We start from the raw sequence: 24,605 nt of genomic DNA, 5'->3' as shown, positions 1-24,605 counted from the left end.
TTCCATGTTAATATTGTTCATTCTACATATGTGATGATATATACTCCCTACTGGTAAGAAATAATGATAGCAGGTTCACTTTATTGTTGCACAAGTCCTATTTTACTTTTTTTTTCTCATGTGCATGTGTGCACAAATATTTTTCATTTAAGTTTGTGCACAAGTAAATATTCCCCAATTTCTAGTATAATTTACAGATTAAAATATTTAATCTTGATTGCACCATAATAATGCATGGTAAATCCTAATATTTTTATGAAATAAAAATTCATAACACTAATATTTTTTACGGCTTAAACGATGATCTAATTGATGACGGTTTAATACCAAATACATATTTATTTTTGGTTGTTTTAATCAAATCGATATCAATTAAAGTTATTTTTTTAATTATAAAAATGATGATAAAAACCATTTAACTTCTAGATCTAAGAGACGAAATTTATCACTTCTAGATGCAAGAAAATTTGTGGTTTTTTTTTCTTCTTCTTCTGTCTTTCTCAAAATCATATGACATTAGCCACTCCAACTTCACTCCAACAACTCCAATAGACAAATAGTCCAACCTCACTTAAAAGTAATCTTCCCACTCCAACTCCTAATTACAATTTCAAAATCTCTTTATATATACAAATGTTGCTAGTAAATCCTTACCATTATCCCCCTTAATCATTCAGCACCAATAATAAATCCCAATTAACACATATATACCTCAAAAAACCAAAATGGCCTTAAGGCTTAACTTCACCTCTTTTTCCTTAATTAAAGTCCTAATACTCCACATCTCCCTCTTAAGCATCACCCTAAGATATGTCAAAACAGAAGAGAATCATCATGATATAACTAAACCAACAATTATAACATCACTCACTTTCTTCATGCATGATATTCTAGGTGGATCAAACCCTTCAGAAAGAATTGTGAATGGCATCATTGTCAACACACAAAAAACCACTAACATTCCTTTCTCAAAACCAAATAACAGAAAATTCCCTATTAAAGGTAGCATACCAATTTTTGATACTAGTATTAGTACAAATATTTCTCCCTCAACCTCAAGCACAACAATGATAAAAAACATTGACAAAAACAAGGTGATTATAGATAGTAGTAACTCTAACTCACTTCCATATGTTACGCCGAATCATCTTCCACTAGGAGCAACATTAGAGAAGCTTTTATTTGGAAGAATTACAGTGATTGATGATGAAATTACAAAAGGGTATGAGTTGAATTCAGAGGTTATTGGTAAAGTACAAGGATTTCATTTGGTTAGTTCATTGGATGGAAGTAGTCAAACCATGGCATTTACAGCTTTGTTTGGTAATGAAACACATGAAGATGATGATGCTATTAATTTCTTTGGAGTGCATAGAATGGCTACACATGAGTCCTATATTTCTGTTGTTGGAGGAATCGGTAAATATGAAAATGCAAGAGGGTATGCGAAAATTGAGACGTTACAGTTACCTTATGAAGACAGAAATACTAATGGGATGGAAACAATTTTTCAGATTACTGTCTACTTAGGAAGTTAGGATATAGATAGATTATAGATTGTTCTTTTTTGTGCTTTGTTTTATAGTAAAGATCTCATTATTCTTTGTAGGAAAAGATGCAATACTACTATGTATCTGGATGAATGAATGTGTAAAATATTTATTTAGGTGCGAAACTTTAACTCCACCATTGCGTGATTTTCGCCAAACTCAATAGATAACAACTTTTTGTTTATATCAGAGCAAGACACATTTTAGTTGGTTTATGCTATAATTGCACAGTTAGAAGTAACTAGCTGAAAATAGAAGAACAGAAAGAAAGAAAAAACGCTGGTCAGTGACTAACTAATCTAACAAATTAGTTACTATAGCTGATTAACCAATTCCATGTCTCTAATACAATTAACAACCTCCCTCAAGCTCGAATGAATATCAATCATTCCAGGCTTTCTGTGCAAAGATGAAAATGGTTCAGGATGGAGAGACTTGGTCCTTGGATGATATATGCAGCAAATGTAACAAACCAGCTTTGTTCTTGTCACAGATTACAAGACAATTGCTTCGTTTGCTCATAAATTACAGGATTGGCCGCTATGTGAAGAGCTTATTTGTTATCACAACATTTTGTTTATGTAATATTTGGTATCACAGTTGACAACCAGGGTAAAGGGTTTGGAACCTAAACCATCGAGCTTCGTAGGAGAAACATAAACCATCGAGCTTCACAAGTATGTACCAGGGCCCTGTGATAGACCTTCTTAGGATATTTGTTATCCTACTTGAGGGGAGGATCTGGACACAATGGTAATTTCTTGCTTTTCCTTTGTTTTATCTAAGAAACTGTACGACTCACAATTGTGAACTTAATGATGGTAACTACTGTTCTAGTCTCATAAACGATATTTTGACGCCAAACAGAAGTCTCGGAAAATGTTTCAAGGCCTGCCATTCGAGTATTGGAATTCATATCACAGACAATACGCCTATTAAAAAAAAATATAATACAATGTGAAAGCAATATAGTTCAGTCATGAACTCATAGTAAAGTCAAATTCAGGCATAACATATTTCTTTTCTTTTAAAAGTACAATGCAATAACTAATTGATATTCATTACACAAAACACAAATATTTTTCAAAAGTTTCGTAAGCTGAAAACAGGAAGTTCATTCACGATAATACATATAATTTTAAAGACATTTTAATAGGAAAGATAGGCAGTAAGGTGCAAGAGAGTTTCGAGTCCATCAGTGCTATGTTGTTGGCCGTTGTTAACCGGAAAAGTCTTAATAATAGCAAATCCATTAGCATTCACATACTTTCCTGTTCCTCCAATAATTGCAAGTTGTGATTGTGAAACTTGTGTTGTTCTGTGTACCCCAAAGAAGCTAAGACTATCTTCATAACCATTCTCTTCAAACTTTGCAGTGAAAGCCATTACTTGACTTGTTCCTTCCACTGAGCTTGCTATATAAAACCCTTGTGCTTTCCCTACTAATCCTGATCCCAACTCTTCACCTTCTGTTAATTCATCATCAAACACTGTCATCGTACCAAACATCAGCTCCTGCACCGTCATTCCCTGCGGTATCTGATTCATATTCGTCACTGGAAAATTATTGTTCCCATTATTATTGTTATTGTTATTGAAGACGTTGCCTGTGTTTCCACCGAGTCCTGTCAGGAAAGGAAGGTTGTTGTTGTTTATAATTCCATTGTTGTTATTGTTCTGTGGAACTCCACTGTTTAGAGGAAGGTTTGCACCATTTGGTTTTGCAAACGCAACTTGAGCATTAAGGGCAGGGTTTGTAACAACTCCAGTCACTGCCCTTGCTGTTGGATTGGAGCCACCAAGAATGTCGTGCAGGAAAAATGATAGTGTGTGGTGCTGATCGGGAATATCAGTACCAGTTGTTGTGGCTGTGGCTGTGGCTGTGGCTGTGGCTGTGGCTGTGGCTGTGGCTGTGGCTGTGGCTGGAAGTGGAGGAAGAATGGAAGAAACGGGGGACTCTGCAGAACCAGAAATTGGTTCTTCTGGTGTTTCTAGTTCACTAAGGATTCGGCTTGAAGTTGTGGAAGTGAATGTAAGGAATATCAATGCCATAGACAATATAGCTTTGAGAGACATAGTGGTAGCAAGAGTTTCAAAGTGTGCCATGCTTGTTAGTGTTCGATAGTTTGATAATTTATATTGTGTTTTGTTAAGAAGTCCCACATCGGTTGCGAGATGGCCTTAAACTAAGTGTTTATATACTAGAGGCAATCCTCACCTTACAAGCCGGTTTTGTGAGGATGAGTTAGGCCCAATATAAAATCTCACATGGTATCAGAGCCTATCCTTGATCTATTGTTGGGCTTCCCGCATCGTCCACGCTTCAGGCCCATTGGGCCCGAGCGTGAGGGGGTGTGTTGGATATTCCGCCTTCATTGCGGTCCGCCCCCATCCGCCTAATTGCGGCATTTGGCTTGCCTTCATTGCAGCCTCCAACACCTTCATTGTGTTGGGTGTGAAGGGGTGGCCATTGGGCCCGAGCGTGAGGGGGTGTGTTGGATATTCCGCCTTCATTGCGGTCCGCCCCCATCCGCCTAATTGCGGCATTTGGCTTGCCTTCATTGCAGCCTCCAACACCTTCATTGTGTTGGGTGTGAAGGGGTGGATTTAGTCCCACATTGCTAAGAGATATGGCCTGTGTAACGTTTATATAGCTTGGACAACCCTCACCTTACAAGCCGGTTTTGTGAGATGAGTTAGGCCCAATATAAAATTTCACATGTTTTGATGAGATTACAGAGTTATGGGGACAGGTATAAATACTAAGACTTGAAACAGCATTGGCAGTAATGTATTATTAATTTATTATTATTATTATTATACAACAAAATGATGGAGTTGATGAGAGGAGTTGTTGTTTTTGTGTATATATGGAGCCGATATCTATCTCATTGTAGTAGTTATAACTAAACAGCAGCAAGTATTATAAAATATATACTGATAATCTGAAGCCAATAAAATAAAAAATGCTGATAATTGTAAATAGTTAATGAATTAACTTGGATTATATATTGAAAAAAAATAAAAACAAATACTAATAAAATTCATTCTTTTAAAATTTAAAAATTAAGAAACTTCATAACAAGTTTACAACAGTATGGTTCCTTTCTTATTTGGTAGATTACAATTCTATGAAGAGCTGAAATTTTAAAATTTTAGGTGGTGTATGGTGTAAATGTTTGATAAGGACTCCAACCATTCTTCAAACGAATTCGAAACAGAAACACCAATTTCAACCTTTTAATCAACTTTCATCAGAACTTTTTTATATGCAAACCATGGGAAAACAGTGATAAAAAAATACCGGCAATTGCAGACTCGAACTCCCGTGACTTCACTTCCATCTCATCTTTCCCAGAAGCCTCTATAAACCCACTGAAAACAATTTGTTCATCGTTTTGAAATGAATTTAGTCATTAATTACCACCGGTAGCTTCTGCGCCAGGAAAACCAGCATCTTGTGTACAATTAGAATCAGGGCAAGTGGAAATTCAAAATGGTACCACAATTGGTTCATAGCTATTGCATTAGATGGACTGAGATGCAAGTATAATCCTAAGCCTACTGCCACCATTATCATCCTCACTGCAAGCATATTTTATCACTGCTTCCCAGCTCTCCAATTCAAAATCTACCTTTCTCTTCACCATCTCTTCCAAAACAAAGCATCCACCATCAATATTCCCAGACTTCAATAACCCAACAACCAGACAATTAAACGTATCGGGTCGCGGACAATGCCTACTAGCCATCATTGCATTCAAAACATTCAACCCTCCCTCAAAATCCCCATTCCGACACAAACCATCAAGCATCATCCTATATGTAGCTGCATTTGGCTCGCAACCACCAATCTGCATCTCAACCAACATTTTGTAAGCTTCCGCCGTCTTACCTTCCTTGCAAAGATAATTCACAAATACATTGTACGTCACAACATCCGGCTTAAGCCGCCTCTTTCTCATCTCACGGAATAAAACCATCGCCTCATCAATCTTACCCCTCTTTCCAAGATCATTCATCAAAACAGAAAAATTCACAAGCTGAGGTTTACATCCACGATACGCCATATCAAACATTAACTTCTTAGCTTCCTCATACTTCCCCACAGAGCACAAACCCTCCATCAAAAGCGCATACGTCACTCCATTCGCGCGTTTTCCTTTACGTCTCATATCATCAACCAACGCCATCGCTTTGTCCAAATCACCCTTTCTAGACAAAAACCCAATAAGACTATTATAAGTAACAACACTAGGTTGCACTTTCTTCTGAAGCATTTCATCAAACACCTCACATGCTTTCCCCCATTCACCTTTCACCAACCAACCCTTTATCATAATATTAAACGTAACAGTATTCGGACGAAAACCCATTTCATAGGATCGATCAAAAGCATCATTAGCCTCACAAAACATACAATGATCAATAAGAAGATTAAGAAGCGAATTAAAAGACTGTAAAGTACGAACACAGTTAAAATGTGGCATTCTATGAAAGAGTTCAATGGCTTTTACAGGACCATAATGTTGAAACAGAGCAATGAAAAGGGTTTCATTACATTGAACATTGGTTTCTTTCATGTATGTGAGGATTGTTTCCACGGCTTCGAAGTTTCTAGAACGTGCGAGTTTGTAGAGTAATGCAGCATATGAAGGGTAATAGTGTTTGAAACCGAGTTCTTTGTAATGATGAAACAGAGACAAAGCTTGTTCTGAGGTTTGAACATGTTTGATTTCGGTTATGAATGGAATTTGTTTGCGATTTCGAAGGTTTGATTTTGGTTTTTGGTTTTGAGGTTGTTGTGTGTGGGTGTGGAATAAAGCTTTTTCATTGTAATTAGTATTGTAGTAATAATAGTAATAATTAGGAGATAATAGATTCCGATTATTAATCGATTTTGCTCTTTGATACATCATTCAATTGGGAAGGAAGACATACCCAACAGTGTGTTATTCAATTGAAATCCATATTTGAAGAAGGCTTCATAGAGAAACCGTTATACTCCTAAGGAAGAAGATGAATAAAAAAATTAATACTAGCTGAAGTTGAATTATAAATAAATTAAAAAAATTTCCGTTTGTATGTCATGTCATAAAAAATGAACAGTAAGGTGTTAAGTTGTCTACCCATTCTTAATATATCTTTTATATTATAAGGTTGTACTAGCAGGACACCCGTGCGTCCGCACGGGAGTCGCGGCGTTGCCGCTCCTCAGTAAGATGAAAGGATATAATATTTGGTAAAAAAAATAGAAAAAGAACAATGGTAAAACCATCACAAAAAAACTTTAGGTCTCCGTATTAATTTAGGAATATAAATATAGATAATGTAGAAATTATGAAGAAAAAAATAGGCTACCTTATTAATATATTAGTAAAAACATAGGTGTTGAAAAATCACAAAAAAAACTTATGTCCATGTATTAATATATGAGTATAAATATAGTCCCGTAAAAATTATTAAAAAATAGGCAATCATATTAAAATGTTAGTGAAAATATAGGATAGGTCTCGCCACAGTCATCAAAATAATCAGGTCATCTTATTAAATATGAGTATAACCAGAAAAATTGTAAAAAAAATAGACAACTTAATTTTTATTTTATTTTTGTTTCAAACAACTTAATTAATATATAATTAAAAGTATAAGTCCCGTAGAAACCACACAAACAAAAAAGTTTCCATATTAATATATGAGTTTAAATATAGGTCCCGCAGATGTTATAAAAGAATGGGCAAACTTATTAATATGAGTAAAACACATAGGTCCCCATGTACCAAAAAAAAAACACATAGGTCCCCATGTACCAAAAAAAAAACACATAGGTCCCCAGAAATCACACAAAAGATTAGGATCTCGTATTAATATATAATTATAAATATAGGTCTAAAAAAAATAGTAAAAAATTGAAAACTTCACTTGATAACATAAAATAGTAATTTATTGGGAAGTAGATTAAAAGATTAAAAAAATATAAAGATATAATATTTGGTAATAAAATAGAAAAGAACAATGGTAAAACTATCACAAAAAAACCTTATGTCTCCGTATTAATATTTGAATATAAATGATAATGTAGAAATTATGGAAAAATAGGTTACATTATTAATATATTAGTAAAAACACAGACCTTGTAAAAACCACCAAAAAATTAGGTCTCTGTATTAAATATATGAGTATAAATATATCCTTTTAAAATTATTAAAAATAGGTAACCTTGTTAATATGTTAGTGAAAATATAGGTCTCACAAAAATCATCAAAATAATTAGGTCACCGTATTAAATATGAGTATAACCCGTAAAATTGTAAAACAAAATAGGCAACTTAATTAATATATAAATAAAAGTATAAGCCCTGTATAAATCACAAAAAAAAAGTTTCCATATTAATATATGAGTATTTTATAGGTTCCGTATATGTTATAAAAGAACGGACAAACGTATTAATCGTATTAATATGAGTAAAAAAACATAGGTCCCGCATAAACCACATAGAAGATCAGGTTATCGTATATTAATATATGAGTATAAATTTAAGTTCACAAAAAATAGTTAAAAACTGTAAATTTTATTAATAAGAGTAAAAACATAGGCCCTGCGTACGTGTATGATATAAACTGTTGTTGTTTTGTTTGGCACACCTTGTGTCAATCAGGACTCATTATTAATAATAAAATCCATTTTAGTTTGTTAAAAAAAAACACAGGCACCGCAAAAATCACACAAAAGATTATATCCTTCTGTTAATGCATGAGTATAAATATATGTCAAGAATGAGCAACCTTATTAATATATTAATAAAAAAAATATGGCTCGTAAAAATGAACAAAATAATTAGGTCCTTGTATTAATATTTGATCTAGTATAACCCGTAAAATTATAAAAAAATAAACAACTTTATTAATATATGATTAAAATTATAAGTCTCGTACAAATAAAAAAAAAGGTTATCTTATTAATTGATGAGTATAAATATATATAGTCATACATAAATTATTAAAGAACATGAAATTTTATTAATAAGAGGAAAAACATATGCCACTTTTTGCTTTTTCATAGTCGCCCCACAACAACAACATAGTAAACCCTACTTTTTGCTTTTTATTTTTGTTCATCTTTCAATGAGGGGTGATTTTGGATCAATTTTGATCTAAAATCACCCCTTTTTTATTGTTTTATATTTTTTTTTATTTAAATAAGTGATTTTTCACACATTCTTATGTTTCATTTGAGTTTTCTTTTGTTGTTCTTGTCTGATGTTGTTTTAATCCCGTCTTAGTGCAGAGTTTTTTTGTCTTGAGTTCGCGTCTTAGTACGGTGTCCGGTTTAATTCCGTTGTAGTACAATGTTTGTTTTGTTCAGATTTGCAGATTTGCTCCGATTCAGATTTAGTGCAGATTCACACGTACTCTACTTACTTGAATAAATGAATATTGTTTGTTGTTAGTCTAAAAAAAAAAGAAAAACATAGGTCCCGTAGAATTCACACGAAAGATTATGTCCCCATATTAATATATGACTATAACTTGTAAAATTATAAAAAAAAAATAAACAACTTTACTAATATATGAGTAAAAATTTAAGACCCGTAGATATATCCAAAAAATTAGGTTCCCGTATTAATTTGAATATAACCCGTAAAATTATTTTAAAAAAATAGTCAACATAATATTTTAGTCCTTTTTTTTCTCCGATAATTTTCTTCCGCATAGAAAAATCTCATAAGAATGAAAGTCATATCTTTCTTATTATATCTTTCTTGTGTGATTTGTTTATGGTTTTGTTTCTCTGACTCTTTGTAAACTTTTGTAGTCTACCTCGGTACGTCTTGTGTTGGGGAGGTTTTCTATGTTAATATATCTCATTTTAGTTTGTTAAAAAAAATAGGCTTAACTACATATTTGGTCCCTTACGTTTATTTTAGGTTTCAATTTGGTCTCTTACGTTTAAAAAGTATCAATTTGGTCCCTTACGTTTATTTTAGGTTTCAAGTTAGTCCTTTCCGTTAGTTTTGTCACTTTCAACGTTTGAACAGTACACGTGTCACTGTGTCCAAGTGCCACGTGTCAGTCCACATATGCAAATTGACTGCCACATGTGACAAAATTGACGGAAAGGACTAACTTGAAACCTAAAATAAACGTAAGGGACCAAATTGATACTTTTTAAACGTAAGGGACCAAATTGAAACCTAAAATAAACGTAAGGGACCAAATGTGTAGTTAAGCCAAAAAAATATTAGTCCTTATATCAAAAACAAAAACTCTTTAAAAAAAAAACTTCTAAAAAATGTCATTTATTTTTCAACTATTTTCAACTTTATATTTAATTTTTACTGCTTTTTTTTTAAACTAAATGTATCATTCACGCGCAACTGTAGAGAATAATCCTCTTGAGGTAACTGACAATTTTTATTATTTTTGTCTCACCATTTTTTTACGGGAGTTTTTCAGTTTTTCTCCCACCATATTCTTGTATTAAATTAATTAAATTTATTGAGTTGAACTACAAATTGAAAATTAACTTAATTAAATATTGGATTGAAGTCCATAAATCAAGTTGAGTGAATCTAAAATAACGAAACATAAACAATAAATGATAAAATTACACTAAAGAAAGGGTTGAACTCAAATAAAATATCATAAATAAATGGAAACAACACCATGTACCTCTATATTGTAAAAAAAAAAAAAAACATACATTTGTTGTCTTATTTGGTATAATGCACTTATGACGTTGAAATAAAGAATTTCATTGAATCTCTCCTTTTATTTGTACATGAATTTTACTCTCTTATTATAAAAAAGAAAAAATAAATAAACACTTCCCCTTTCTTCTTTTAACTTAACTCATGTTGATTATATGTTGGTTCCAAAAATATAACAAATTAATTCATATGGCTTAGTGGTAAATCTAATAAGAATTGTAAGTAAAAGGTTAAGGGTTCGATTCCTACTAAGAAATTTTTTAGCATTTTTCTACTAACGTTTTTTAATAAAGACACAAAATAACCCTGAATTGATTATGTGTCAAAAAATGAAAAAGGGGCAAATTAGGAGTTTCATAGGTACTTTCTTTTCTTATATAGTAGATACACATGCAAACCATAAACCCTAATTTGTTTTGTTTGTTTTCCCTCCATTTTATCTTGCAAATTTTATTAAAAAATAATACAATTTTGTCTTGACTAGAGATTCGAACCCGCAACCCTTCAGTGCAAGGCAATATTTCCAACCAATATGACAAGTATAGCAATTATGATTAAAATTATGTGCAATAATTGATAAACACCATCAATTTTAAAAGTATATCATATCAAAATTATTGTTAACTATATTATTCATCACGAAATATTTGTATGTCTTTCCTGATCAATGATTTTTTTCTACCGGATCATAAATTTAGAGAATAATTATCATGTGAGATTTTGAAAGTTATTATCACGTGTGATTTGGAAAGTTATATATATATTCTCATACTATAACACCTTCAACAATATTGAAATCTATTAAAAAAAAACATCTTTCACATCTCAATGTCTCATGTTAACAACTTCACCACAATTCGACTTAATTTACTCAGAGGTGTGTATAAACTTTCATTCTGTTTTGTGATTTATTATCTTTATTCCTGAAATCGATATTGTTTTAAAACTATATATATATATATATATATATATATATATATATATATATATATATATATATATATATATATATATATATATATATATATATATAAACAGGTCATTTGAATCCCAATCCTTTATCTGATCGAGAGAAGTTGGTTAATGAATTGCAAATTAGATATCGGACCTATTGCGTTGAGTTTTGCGTAACCGAAGTTAGTATAGTTCCAAAAAAATTTAATAGATTGTTTTTCACACCAAAATTCTCAATTATTTATATTTAATTTTATTTTATATGTTATTTCCATTAAAATTATGATACCGAGTATTGATATTAGGATTTTCACACACGACACAATTTTGCATTTAGTGACAAGTCACAACGATCGTGTTACAGCAAATTTCTATACATCTGGTAATGGAAGCGACAAGTCACAATGTTTTGATGAAATAAAGATGTATTATGACTGTAGATATTTGTCGGCATGTGAAGCTGCTTGGAGGATATTTTCTTTTGATATGCACTATAGAGAGCCTACGGTTGAGCGACTTAATTATCATATTGAAGATGAGCACACTGTTTTATTTGAAGATAACGAGTGTATTGAAGACGTTCTAAACAAACCAAAGAGTCGCACATCAAATTTTTTGGCATGGATGGATGCAAACAAGAAATTTTCAGAGGCAAAAAATTTAACATATAGTCAATTCTCAACTAAGTTTGTGTGGAAAGAAAATTTGCATCAGTGGGCACCAAGACAAATAAGTTTTTCAATTAGAAGAGTTCACTTTGCACCACCTAGTGCAGGTGAAAGGTTTTATTTGAGGACGTTGTTAAACTACGTCAAAGGTCCTACTTCTTTTTATGAATTAAAAACAGTGGATAAGCTGATTGGCCGAAAGTCTTTGAAGGAAACTTGATTGTCACCTTTAGGCAGTAAAACGATAAGAGTTTCACAAACTTTCTTATCATACTTACCATTCTCAAAAGCAAATTTCACAAATTTCCAAAGATCATCACCAATATCTTTCCAAAACAACTTAAAAAAGATCGGTTGAAATCCGTCTGGACCCGGTGCTTTATACGATTTCATACTCATCAATGCATCGAAAACTTCTTTCTTAGTAACTGGTTTGGATAGTTCTGCCATCGAGACATCATCTAGCGCTGAAACTTCATCATCATTAATCCCCCTAGACACGGCCTGGTTATCACAAAACAGGTCTTTGAAGAATTTCAAAGCTTCAGTTTTCATAATATCAGGGTCAGTACACCACTCACCGGAACTGAGTCGGATTCCGTGAATTTTATTACGCTTACGGCGGATAATGGTTTGAGCATGGAAAAAAGAAGTATTTCTACTACCTAGTTTAATCCATTGTTCCCGCGATTTCTGGTACCACAAAGTTTCTTCTTGAAAGAGGATGTTGTCATACGAGGTAAGAAGCTCCTTTTGTAGTCTCAACAGGTTGGCAGAATCTATATTTTCCAAAGCTCTCTGAATACCTTTCAATCTGGCTTCAACTTCTTTTTTACGGGCAAAAATATTACCAAATACATCCTTGTTAAATATGGTAGATTATTGTGCCACATTCTGCAGACAATCAACAATATTGTTGCGATCACGAGCCCAAGTATTTCTTACAAGAATAGGATAGTCACTATGAGTAAACCAAGCTGCTTGGAACCGGAAGGGACGACTTTCTTGACACACCATAGCATTATGACATCTCAACAGAATCGGGTTATGATCTGAATGTTTACGTACAAGATGTTCAACGGTAGCCTCAGGAAATTTAAGGCGCCATTCATGATTACAGAAGCTCCTATCCAATCTTCTATGTACAATCCCGCCCCCTCTGCAGTTACCCTGCCAAGTAAACTTCGTGCCAAAGGAACCCAAATCAATGAGGCCGCAATTATCAACATTCCTGGAAAATGTATCAGCCTTGGTTAAAGAAAAAACACCTCCTTTTTGCTCATTAGGAAGCAAAATATCATTAAAATCACCAATAGCAAGAAAAGGTAGGGAGACTGTGTTAACGAGATCTTCTAAATAATCTCACAATAAGGGTCTCAACGTGCATATTGGACTTGCATAGACTCCTGAACAAAGCCATTTATCGGTACCTTTAGTTACAATAAAACTAACACACTGATGCATTTTGCTAACTAGAGTGAAATTGAAATCACTCCCTCTGCGCTGCATGGCCCAAATTCCACCAGAGTGACCTTGAACTTCCTGAATATCAATCCTAACATAATTCTCTCTATCCCAATAACTATTTGCAGTAGCAAACATAGTATGTGTTTCGAACAGAAAAACTATGTCAGGCTTAAAACGCCTTATCAAATCATGGACGTGATTCTTGCTTTTCCTGCTAGCAAACCCCCTAACATTCCAAGCCAAAATAGAGAAGTCTTTGAAGGCACTCATCACAAAACTAAGGGGAGGAAAATGGACCATGAGCTGCGCCACCCTAGTGACGGTGGGCTTGAGTCTCCACCACCATCTCATCCTCGCTTGCTGCTCTATCTCCAACACCTGAACGCGGCATCGCGTTCCCATCTGGGTCTGGGGGTTTGAGATGTGAAACAACCCTCTGAGGAATATGAGTTTCATTAGTTGAACCGACAAAAACCACTGTTTCTTCTGTGTTTCGATACGCAGCTTCAGAAACCAACATATTTGGTTTAATCTCAGTCCCGGGTCGACCCGGATTCATTAGACAATTGGGAGTTTGACTTACTTTTTTACCTTTGTTGGTATGTTGACCCACACTCTCTGACATCTTGGGCTCTCTGTCATTAGTAGTCATACCACGTGCCCGTTTATTTTTTTTCTTGGTCCACACTTTTGGAGTTTCAGTAGTTCCACCTGGATGGAATTGAGGGCCCCATTCTTGCTTATTATCTCCCTCAATATCTCCCGCGTTGTTCAAAAGTGAGAAATTCAACCCCTTTCCGTGCGATTTCTGTAACGCCCCTCCCTGAAGACTAGCTAAGTCTTCCTGCTCTTTAGGGCGAGACTTTCTCCCCTGATTCTTCTTTTTATTAACTATCAGCCAATCACCATACAAATTATCCTCCTTGATTTTCGCCTCCACATCTACACCTTCCATATTCGGAGAGTGTGCCGACGACAGTTCCGTTCCAGATGTCTTCTCCGGCGCAATGATTACACTGCCACAATGATTTTTAATATCCTTCTCTTGTGTCGCAATCTTTGTCGGACAATTTCGTGCCACATGACCATATATCCCACAAGATTTGCATAATAAGTGTAGACCCTCATACTCGACGTGGTACCAAAAATCTCTAAACCACACTTTTCCGACGACTGGTTCATCCAAATTAATCTCCACGCAAACTCTGGCAAATTTCCCCCTTGAAGCATCAAGTGTATGAATGTCCACTTTCACAGGTGATCCCACAGCTGTAGCTAGTGCCAAGAGTAGACTTTCATCATAATATTCCATGCCCAAACTTGGGAAACGAATCCACACCAAAGTTTTATTGATTTTCACTTGAGATGAAATGAAATCTGTCGTCCATGGTCTGATAGCAACGTAGCGATCGAGAATCATCCATGGCCCACCATTAATAACTTTCTCTCTATCTGCTTCAAGGTCAAATTTGATCATGAAGAAACCATGACCAACATTCAAAACATCCATGTCCCCGGTCAGTTTTTGACCATCTTGTAATTTATTTTTCTTTATTTTAGTTGTATAATTTTTTTGTGGATTTATTCTCGACAAATTAAAGATTTGCGATTTTGCATATAATAAAAAAATAAAAAAATTGGTGACTTTTTTTTTGGTCAAAAACAATTGGTGGACTTTTAGTCGTGTCATTAGCTTTTTATTGGACCACATGGCGTGATACTAACCACATAACAGGTGTGTTTGGTAAGTCCAATAAGCTAGCTTATAGCTTATTGGATTAACTTATAAGCTTGTTTGGAAAAAAAAGTATTTGGTAAATTTTTTTTCTCACGAGCTTATAGCTTTTTTTAAGATACTATTTCAAGTAGCGTTTGAGCTTATAACTTTTTCCATTTTTAACCTTTAATTTAATTCTATTACTTTTTATAAAATAAAAAACTACCCACTACATATAAATGTCATTTTATGTCTTTTTTATATTTATCAATCATTTAAAAAGTTAATTTTACCAAACACTTTAATTTCAATAAGCATTCTTTTCAGCTATCAGCTAGTTTATTAGCTATAAGCTAGCTTATAGCTTAATTTTACCAAACAGAGTCAATATCAATTTTTTAACTTATAGTTATAGGTACTCAGTCCAAATAAAAATAAACTTACATAAATAGAATCAACAAATCCGAGATGATAACTACTCGAGATATTATTAAAGGGATGATGTTTGGAGTTAAGATTCTCTCCATTTTCCCTCTCCATTATTATACTTTTGAAGAATTTTAAAAAAACACTTTTTTTTATAAGGAAAACACATTATTGTATTTATATTCTCAAAATTTAATAAGTGTAAAATAGAGAGATCCCAACTCGATGTTTGAACTTAAAGAAGACTATCTAAGGGTTCTATAGTTGTAGTTGTGCTTAGATGATATCCGATTTACATAATATTAGAAAGACATGAGCTTAAGGACATTACATTATATATGCAGGGGTTAGAGTTCAAACCCGATCTTCCACTTAGGATCTGTTTGGTAAAAAATAGCGGATAGCTTATAAGCTAACTTTTAGCTTATGACGAATAAACTTGCTGATTGAATTTATAGTGTTTGGTAAAATTAGCGGTTGAACTAACTTATAAGTGTGAAATGACATAAAAAATTAATATTTTTTCAAATAAGATAATATGGGTAAAATTAGAAGAAAAAATGATAAGCTATAAGCTCATAAGCTACTTAAAATAGTGTTTGAAAAATAAGCTATAAACTAGTAAAATAAACTATAAGCTTCTTTTTTAAAAACTGTTACCAAACAAAACTTTTTAATTTATAAGCTACTGCAAAAGCTAAAAGCTAAAAAATAGCTTATTCGCCTTTCGAAACAGAGCTTACTAATAATTAGAACAAAATGCATCAAGCTTGTCTGTGTGCTGTCCCAAATCCAACAGCAGTTACTCTCCCACTCTATTCATACGCCAATGGTTCCACTTCCAGTTCTCCAACAACCACCTCTTTCAACCATCAAAAACCACTCGCACCACACACACGGATTCCAAACCAAACCATGTCGCATTCCAACACCCAAACACACCATAAATGGTCTCTAACCGGTATGACAGCTCTTGCTTTCTTCTATCTTTGACCCTTTTTGTATTAACTTGTAATCTTGTATTTGTAATGTATGAAAGGCATGCCATTGTTGAGGAATTGATAGGGTTTGGTGCCAAAGTTCATACTTGTGCCAGAAATGAAGATGATCTTGCTAAGTGTCTGAAGGAATGGATCAATTTGTGATGTGTCAGTTCCACATCAGAGGGAGGTGCTTATGGAAGATGTTTCCTCTGTCTTCAATGGGAAACTCAACATCCTTGTACGCTCCTCTTTTCCTTTTCTTATGTTCATAACCATAATTCTTGTGCTTGCTTGTTTGCATATGAAGCACTAGGAGTGTCGAAGTAGCCAACACGCTTTAGTTTCCGACACTTAATACGACATGTATTCGACAATTCAAACAATTGTCCTAAAAAACTGTTTTTTTTTCCTTCTTTTGTTTCGACACGCCTTATACACTCCTCGAACATAGGTCATATTTACATACACACATCTTTATCTTTTGCAGTATTCCATAATGATTATCAACTAGGAGGTTAAAGACCTTAAATTTGATTACATACTTTTTTTAAGCTTTTTGGTAGTAGATGGATGAATGAAGGACTGAAGGTGAATGACTAACATATCTTATTTTAGAATTTTACTTTTATAATGACAAGATTGTTCAATTTAGATGGATATATATATAAATTTTGAGAAATTAAAAATTTCTTTTTTTCTTTCAACTTCAACACCCTTGTCCTTTTTGTTTCAGTTATTTGGTTTCCCTTACGAATATGTGGTTTCCACTGTGTAAGCAGGTAATCCGAAAAAGGTTGACCATTTGCTCAACCTTGATGGTGCAAAGGAGAGGTTGCAGCTCTTTAAGGAAGATCTTTTGGAAGAAGGTTGCTTTGACTCTGTTGTTGAGGGTTGTGATGGTGTCTTTCATACTGCTTCACCTGTTCGTTTTGTCGTAAATGATCCACAGGTTTGTTCCATTCTATTGTTTATAAATAATTCAATGTGGTGTGCTTGTTGTGATTAGGTTTTATTTTAGGCCTAACTTGTCCTTAGACTCTGATACCATATTAGATTTCATATTGGACTTAAGTCATTCTTACAAAATGTGCGACTTGAGTTTAACTCGTCCTTAGACTCTGATACCATATTAGATTTCATATTGAACTTAACTCATTCTTACATAATGTAACATGATGGATATATTGTTAAAATTGCAATTTTGATAATTATATAGTTGACAAATCATGTGATTAAGGATAAGCATAACTGCACTTTTTTTGAGATGGTTTCGCTTTTTTGAAAAGTTAACATTACCTTTTTGTTGTATTTGCGAAACAGATCAGTTGCTAGTGTATGCAATGTTAACTTTTGATTCCTCTATTTCAGGTTGAGTTGATTGATCCAGCGCTGAAGGGAACTCTTAATGTTCTTAAATCATGTGCGAAATCACCATCTGTGAAACGAGTTATCTCGACTTCTTCTGTTTCTGCCATTGCATTTAATACAAGGCCGAAAAATCCTGAGGTCGTCGTTGACGAGACATGGTTTTCAGATCCACATTTCTGTAGGGAATCAAAGGTTAGAACTGTTTTTCCGGCTTAAACTTGAAACTCGTGAAGCTAGGACATGCAATATTGATGTGTTTTTTGGTGATATAAGATAAAACCTTGGATGATATTACAAAAGGAACAACAACCTATGATACCCTAAATGACTTTAAGATACAATTAATTAATATCACAAAATACTTCTATCATAAATCAACACTGGTTTTCTTGCCAACTTGTATTTGTGTTTTCAGTTATGGTACACACTTTCAAAGACTTTGGCCGAGGCTGCTGCCTGGAAATTTGCAAATGAAAACCGCATTGACATGGTTGTTATTAACCCAACAATGGTGGTAGGATCTCTTTTGCAACTGGAGGTTAATGAAAGTGTTGAAACAATTTTAAAACTAATAAACGGTAATTCTTTCAAAGACTTGCAAACATTTTTAGTTTTTTTTTTTTTTAAACAATTTTACTAACATTTTTAGTTAAAGCTTAAAGTATGTGCATTTTTATAATAGTTACACTTCTTGTCATGCCCAATTGATCAGTGCTTTGTTGTTATTGACTTGATGTGTGCAAGACAAGATACATTATATATCACCAAATACAGTATGTTTTATTAGTTTTTGTTGATACTATTAGATAATGACTAACGAATCTTCTGATGCATTGTTACTGACTGCTATTGTTCATAAGTTGGATTCTCTTCGGGTCTATTTGCATTCGGAATTGTATATAAGAGAGCCAAAACATGAACAGATCCTTTATCTCCCATTAAAAGAATTGGAAATGATGAAAGCCCCATGTTTTTTTTACATTTTTCTGAGGGGTTGGGAATTCAAATTATGGACAAGGACTTTTTGAATGTGATCTTTATGGTTAATTGCATTCGATAATTTAATGTATGTTTTGTTTCAAGGAAGAGTACTGAAATTGATTTTGTATTAGGATAAAAATTTACATCAAACATGCTTTTAGAGTAAAAACATTTAAACGTAAATCACTTCTGTCAAATGTTCACCCAAAGACATACTAAATATGCTTTGGAAAACATGGTTTGTCACCCCCCAAATAAAGCAAGAAGATCCCTTCCCTCATTGAGAATGCATGCGTATGGTTATGTTTTTACTTAAACTTACTGGATGCTGAAGCCAAATATGTACTGCAGAAAAATGGATGCAACACTCTAAAGTGAATTGCATCCTTCCAAAGAAGTGTTTTAACCTTTTCCCCCTTCCTTTCTATCTTAATCTTCCATTTTTTGTCTTCGATGTCATTGAATGGTTAATGTATTTGTTGCTTTGATTATTTAAAAATAGTGAACTTTTGCAATGTGTGACATATTAAGTAATGTCACATGTATTCCAGAAAAGAATTGTCATTGGGTTTAAGTTGGATACAGTCAACAATCACAATCAATCATATGTGTGACTCGTGACGTTAGAAGTAGTTATGATTTAAGTCAAACATTTTTATTGGTCTGACGATTATGACTGATTGATAGTATAAAAGATCTTTATACCGACGGTGTATTAAATCCTTAAACTATTTAAGGGTAATTCATCTATTAATTTGTCCGCACACATCAAAACTGAGGAGTTGTGTGAAAGCATACACATTGTTGAGTTGGGTCTTACTCTTCTTATTCACATTGCCTTGCCCTTAAAGTTCTGGAATCATGCATTTTTAACATGTTTGTTTATCTACTTAAAACTTCCTACCTCTTCCCCTAAGTTTGTGGTTCTACTTTTATATTCCACTTTGTTCCATCAACTAGACTCTAGTACACCTCATTTGATTCTACAGAGTACAGTGGAGTCATAACTCATATGTTAAGTCAATCATATAGACACAATTTTATGAACAAATGAGTGGAGGGAGTGGGAGAGAAATAAGTGAAGGAGAGGATCCAAACCCAGAAATAATATCCTCGTGGATGAGATGACAATCAACCTCATTGTGCTTAATCAGTTTATGGAAGAGTAATAGCATAATTTCATGCGTATTTAGTAGTTATATAATTTTTAGTTTTTGTTTTATTTGTATAATTATTTTACTAGTTTTTGTTTAATTGCCAATTGTAGGATAAAGACAAGGGAACATGAAGAAATGGTGATAAAAAATGCAATTGATGAGGTTTCTAAGTTAAGGAATCAATTTATGACAATGAAAGTGAAAGAATATATGACAGAGGACAAAAACAATGACTTAATAGTTAATACAATGACTTACAATTTGCTAATTAAGACAGAAGATATATGATTACAATATTACAAGATATTCACTTACATTCAATAAAAATACAAGATATATGATTACAATATTTTAATACAATGACTTACAATTTGCTAATTAAGACAGAAGGACAAAAACAATGACAGGAAAATTGCAAATCCACGATGAGATATTGTTGTTCGGCAGTGGTTTGAGTTGCAGATTTCACCAGCGACTGTACCGCCATTTATCATTTTTGTTTCTTTAACTATGACCTATTCAGTTTCATAGCCTTGTGCATATTAAATCTTGTTGAGTACAACGGAATAATAACGAAGGAAATCATCCATACAGACACAATTGATAAATAGAAGATCATAACAAGTTTGTAATTGATAGCTGTAGGGGATATATATGCCATAGAATATAGATAACTAAGGGCAAAACAAAACATTGGAAAGAAAATATGAAACCCCCTTCTTTGGGTCAGGATAAGTATTGATATCATTGATGTCAAAAAGGAAAGAATATTCAAACAAGTATACCCAGAGAATATACTTTTTGGCATGACCGATTTACCAGCAGTATCATCGTCACTAGCATTAGCTTGATAAACTCCACCAGCGGGGCTTATTGCTGCTTGATAAGTAGCAGTTACAACAAGAGTGAAAATTATCAACAAAGTGTTACGTTTCTCATCTGATATATCACTTCTAATGCGAGATATATAAATTAAAAGTTCATCTATTATTGGTGTATATGATTTATAGTAATATGCAAGTATTTGATAATCGGGGAATATGGTGACTTCTGAGCCAGGTTTTGCTCCTGCGCTTATCAATATATTCTTAATCTCTTCCCTCACTGCCATGTCTAATGCTGTTTTGTTCTCGAGGTTCTTCGTGTTCAAGTTAATATTAGTCTTTACCAACAACTGAAGTTCCTGTACGTGCTCCAAAGTAATTTTAAAAAAAAAATTACATTCTTGTTAGAGAACATTTATAATATTAGCAACTAAAATCTTCGATAAAGTGTGCTAACCACCTATCAACTATATAAGTTTTCATCCGTGTTCGTCAAATAAAATATAATTATTAATTACCCGGAGCTCAGTACTTAGCGCTGAAATGTGCAAAATAGTGTTGCCGGCCTCATCTTCCTGATTTAGTATTTTATTTTGCAACTCTTTAGCACCTCTCTGTTCATTTGTTTTGAGCAAGCCAACAAGTAATTGAAGGACCTCATACCGTTGATTCTTAACAGCAATATGCAGAGCAGTTTCGCACCTCACAGTCAAGCATTCAATGGACTCCGGACACAGAAAGAGAAAGTTAGCTAAAAGGTCAACATCACCAATTTGAGTTGCAAAATGAAGAGGAGTCACGCCTTCCCTCCCTTGGACTCTAACAAGTTGTTTATTGATGTTAACAAAGCGAGACACCATCGTCTTGTGGCTGTTTTGCATAGCAAGATGGATGGGGCTGAATCCTTGCTCATTTAGCTTCAAAGCAAATGAAGGTTTCAACCTCATAATTTCAGTGGCAAACCGAAGATGACCCATAGATGAAGCAATATGCAAAGGAGTGTCAACAAATGGTATCAAATCAATACGCTCCAAAATGTATGGATCATCCTTAATTACTTCATAGAGCAGATCTATATTGCCTGCTTCAGCTGCGGCTTTTAGCTGCTCACTATTATTTGTGTTCATTTTTTAAGGATTTAAGATAGATAGGTTCTCTGCAACTGATGCTAATATATAGACAGACATCTACCCTCTTATATTATATTCATTCAACCAAACATTTCCTATCTCCAGCCAAAGAAAGGAGACTATTGACTACTACATGCCAATGTTTATTCCTTATTTTTATTGACAAATTATTGTACTATGTCTTTTTATTATTAACTTTTTTATTTATGATTTGTTATAACTTATAAGTTACTCCCTCTGATTTCTTATATAAGTAAAGTTCTCTTTTTTAAGTTCATTGAAAAATGGAACAAGATACATTAATTATTCAATAAATAAAAAAAAAAATGATATTTGTATAATAATTTTTGAACAACATTTGACAACTTTCTCTCTCATACTCACATTTCATTCTTATTATCTCTCTTCGTTTTTCTCTCTATATTGTTATTGTCCAAAATTGTTATTCAAATAACACACCTCTAAAAAAAATGAGTGTGTAAAATCAGTCAATGGTTAAGCCAATGGCTAGGATGGGATAGAATGGCTAGGCCCAAGGTTGTCAGAACCGGACCGGTCATCGAACCGGAGAGCTTACTGGTTCAAGGTTCAATTGGTTGGACCGGAGTTCAATCGGGTCGGACCGTTTTTAATTAAAAATATATTTTTAATTAATATATAAATTGTGTAAAAAAAAATTAACATATAAATAATTACTCAATATTCCTTAGTTTCACACATTAAAAAGATTAAATGTCATAAAGTCAATATAAAATAAAAACTTTAGTACATTAGACAAAATTTTCCAAATTAAAAATTACATAATAAACTATATTAATTATTTATGCCAGAAAAAATTATTAATTATTTATTGAAAGTTTTACTGTGTGGATCTTATACTTACTATTTGTTTTTATCCTATTCTTATATGGAGGCCCAACCCAAAGTATTGTAAGTTAACCCTATTATTGCTCTTGCTTAATGAAAAGTCAGCAGCCGCCACCTTCATTGCTCAAACTTCATCTCTATACAACTACAATCAAACTAATCACTGCATCTCTTATTTTTCTTCTATCTTTTATTTATGGTTCTTTATATATATAATTCCTAAATAGTTCTCCTAACCCTAATCCACTTAGACCAATCAAATTATTTCATTTAGACACATCATCTATTTAAATCCAATTAAATCACTCTACAATGCCACATCATTTCTACTTATATTATTATTATTATTATTATTATTATTATTATTATTATTATTATTATTATTATTATTATTGTCATCTCTATACTTTTCATATTCTACATTTATATACTTATGGCTTTTTAATATACACTCACTCAAACCTTTACTTAGCCTTTACTTTTTTTTGGGGAATATAATAACTTTTGCTTATTATATTATAATAAGGAGAATACAAAAATACACACTAATTAACTTTGTAACTCCCGGTAATATTTTTTCATCTCTTAATTCACAATTCAATTTTCATCCCTTTGACTCTTCTACCAATATTTTAATATATAGGTTACAATTGTTTTAATTTGAATCTTATTCATATTTTCCTAACTAACCATTACGAATGTTAGAAACAAATATTTTCATCCCCTGATAATTACCATTTGTTTTTTCGGTTAAACGTGAGAATAGATTTTTTTCATATCTTATATGTGCAATTTCTCTTTCCATTATCTTGCCTCTTCATCTTTTGTGCATCCGATATAAATACTTATGTTATTTTCTAAAACCATAATTTGTTGTAGTTATTTTATTTTTTTGCAAAAATTAACTTTTTGCATAACAAAAAAAATTAAGAGAATTTGACATTTTTTGTTTGTTGCAGATCATACATTCAACTTTTGTGTTGCACATCCATTTATATGTTTAGTTAAGTGTTACTGTGTATATGTGTATTCATATTCTATTATGATACAAATTAAATAATATATACTTTATTTTTAATTGAATTATGTAATAGTTGTTTTACTTTCCTTTCCTTTACTTTTTTATTTATTCATTTTTTTTATTGATATACTTATTTTTATAATTTTTTATTTTAGGCTTTGGGTCATCATCTCTTACTCAAAAGAACTGAACTGTGAGGTTGATGCTCTTCACATATGTCCCTTTGGAATATTTTTAAAAGGTATGTACCTTTTAATTTTATTTGTTTTATTTGAGTTTTTTTAATTCTGTCACTATTTATATGCCAATTGTGTGACTTAAATTTTGCCACATCTCTTTTCATCCAATCATTTGTGTGTTTTGAAATAAATTTATATGTTGTGCGGAGATATATCTTATTACTCCTGTATATATAAATTTTAGATAGTTATTCTGTTACTCAGGTAAAGTAAACCATAATCCTTAAACCAATAATATTTCTTCATTTAACTACTCACTTACAATGTCACATCACTTCTTCTTAGAAAATAAATCTTTTGAATCTCGGATTCTCTATTTTATTATTATTATTTTGATAATATTTAATGTTTCAGTTTTATGCAATTGTAAAATTAAAACAATCGCATCACACCCGTGCATCGCACGGGTAAGGGTCTAGTTTACTCTAAATCTATGATTCTTATTCTTCTTCAACTAAATCAAACCGGTCCAATTCTCTAATCTTCTTAAGCATTTTTTCTTCCTAATAGTTTAAAGGTTGGTTTGTAATGTACTTTCTTCT

The 24,605-nt window shown here is 32.7% G+C and overlaps 4 protein-coding genes and 1 pseudogene across 6 annotated transcripts; 2 read left to right on the top strand and 3 right to left on the bottom strand.

Annotated features, from left to right (window-relative positions):
* Nucleotides 1-670: 670 nt before the first annotated feature.
* Nucleotides 671-1,538, top strand: LOC123914715 (dirigent protein 9-like). Its single transcript, XM_045965895.1, has one exon. The coding sequence runs from the start codon at nt 726-728 to the stop codon at nt 1,536-1,538; it is 813 nt and encodes a 270-aa protein (XP_045821851.1). The 5' UTR covers nt 671-725.
* A 1,003-nt stretch (nt 1,539-2,541) lies between these two features.
* LOC123918531 (dirigent protein 25-like) lies at nt 2,542-3,688 on the bottom strand. 2 transcript variants are annotated; one of them, XM_045970608.1, is made up of 2 exons: nt 3,456-3,688; nt 2,542-3,413 (listed from the first exon to the last, which is right to left on the bottom strand). In XM_045970608.1, exons 1-2 carry the CDS (start codon nt 3,654-3,656, stop codon nt 2,700-2,702), a joined length of 915 nt encoding a protein of 304 aa, XP_045826564.1. In that variant the 5' UTR covers nt 3,657-3,688; the 3' UTR covers nt 2,542-2,699. The 2 variants fall into 2 exon arrangements, with proteins under 2 accessions (XP_045826564.1, XP_045826563.1); XM_045970607.1 differs by having other exon boundaries at nt 2,542-3,688.
* A 901-nt stretch (nt 3,689-4,589) lies between these two features.
* LOC123918528 (pentatricopeptide repeat-containing protein At1g07740, mitochondrial-like) lies at nt 4,590-6,599 on the bottom strand. Its single transcript, XM_045970603.1, has one exon. The coding sequence runs from the start codon at nt 6,467-6,469 to the stop codon at nt 5,078-5,080; it is 1,392 nt and encodes a 463-aa protein (XP_045826559.1). The 5' UTR covers nt 6,470-6,599; the 3' UTR covers nt 4,590-5,077.
* Nucleotides 6,600-16,521: 9,922 nt separating this feature from the next.
* On the top strand, nt 16,522-18,460 carry LOC123914714 (annotated as a pseudogene).
* Nucleotides 18,461-20,136: 1,676 nt separating this feature from the next.
* Nucleotides 20,137-22,069, bottom strand: LOC123918529 (ankyrin repeat-containing protein BDA1-like). Of its 2 annotated transcripts, none has more exons than XM_045970605.1 (2): nt 21,325-22,063; nt 20,137-21,165 (listed from the first exon to the last, which is right to left on the bottom strand). In XM_045970605.1, exons 1-2 carry the CDS (start codon nt 21,931-21,933, stop codon nt 20,491-20,493), a joined length of 1,284 nt encoding a protein of 427 aa, XP_045826561.1. In that variant the 5' UTR covers nt 21,934-22,063; the 3' UTR covers nt 20,137-20,490. The 2 variants fall into 2 exon arrangements, with proteins under 2 accessions (XP_045826561.1, XP_045826560.1); XM_045970604.1 differs by having other exon boundaries at nt 20,171-21,174; nt 21,325-22,069.
* Nucleotides 22,070-24,605: the final 2,536 nt, after the last annotated feature.

This window comes from Trifolium pratense, linkage group LG3 (assembly GCF_020283565.1).
Source record: "Trifolium pratense cultivar HEN17-A07 linkage group LG3, ARS_RC_1.1, whole genome shotgun sequence".
Classification (NCBI taxonomy): Eukaryota; Viridiplantae; Streptophyta; class Magnoliopsida; order Fabales; family Fabaceae; genus Trifolium; species Trifolium pratense.
The sequence above is the reverse complement of the archived record's forward strand: the minus strand, read 5'-3'. Positions and strand labels throughout refer to the sequence as shown.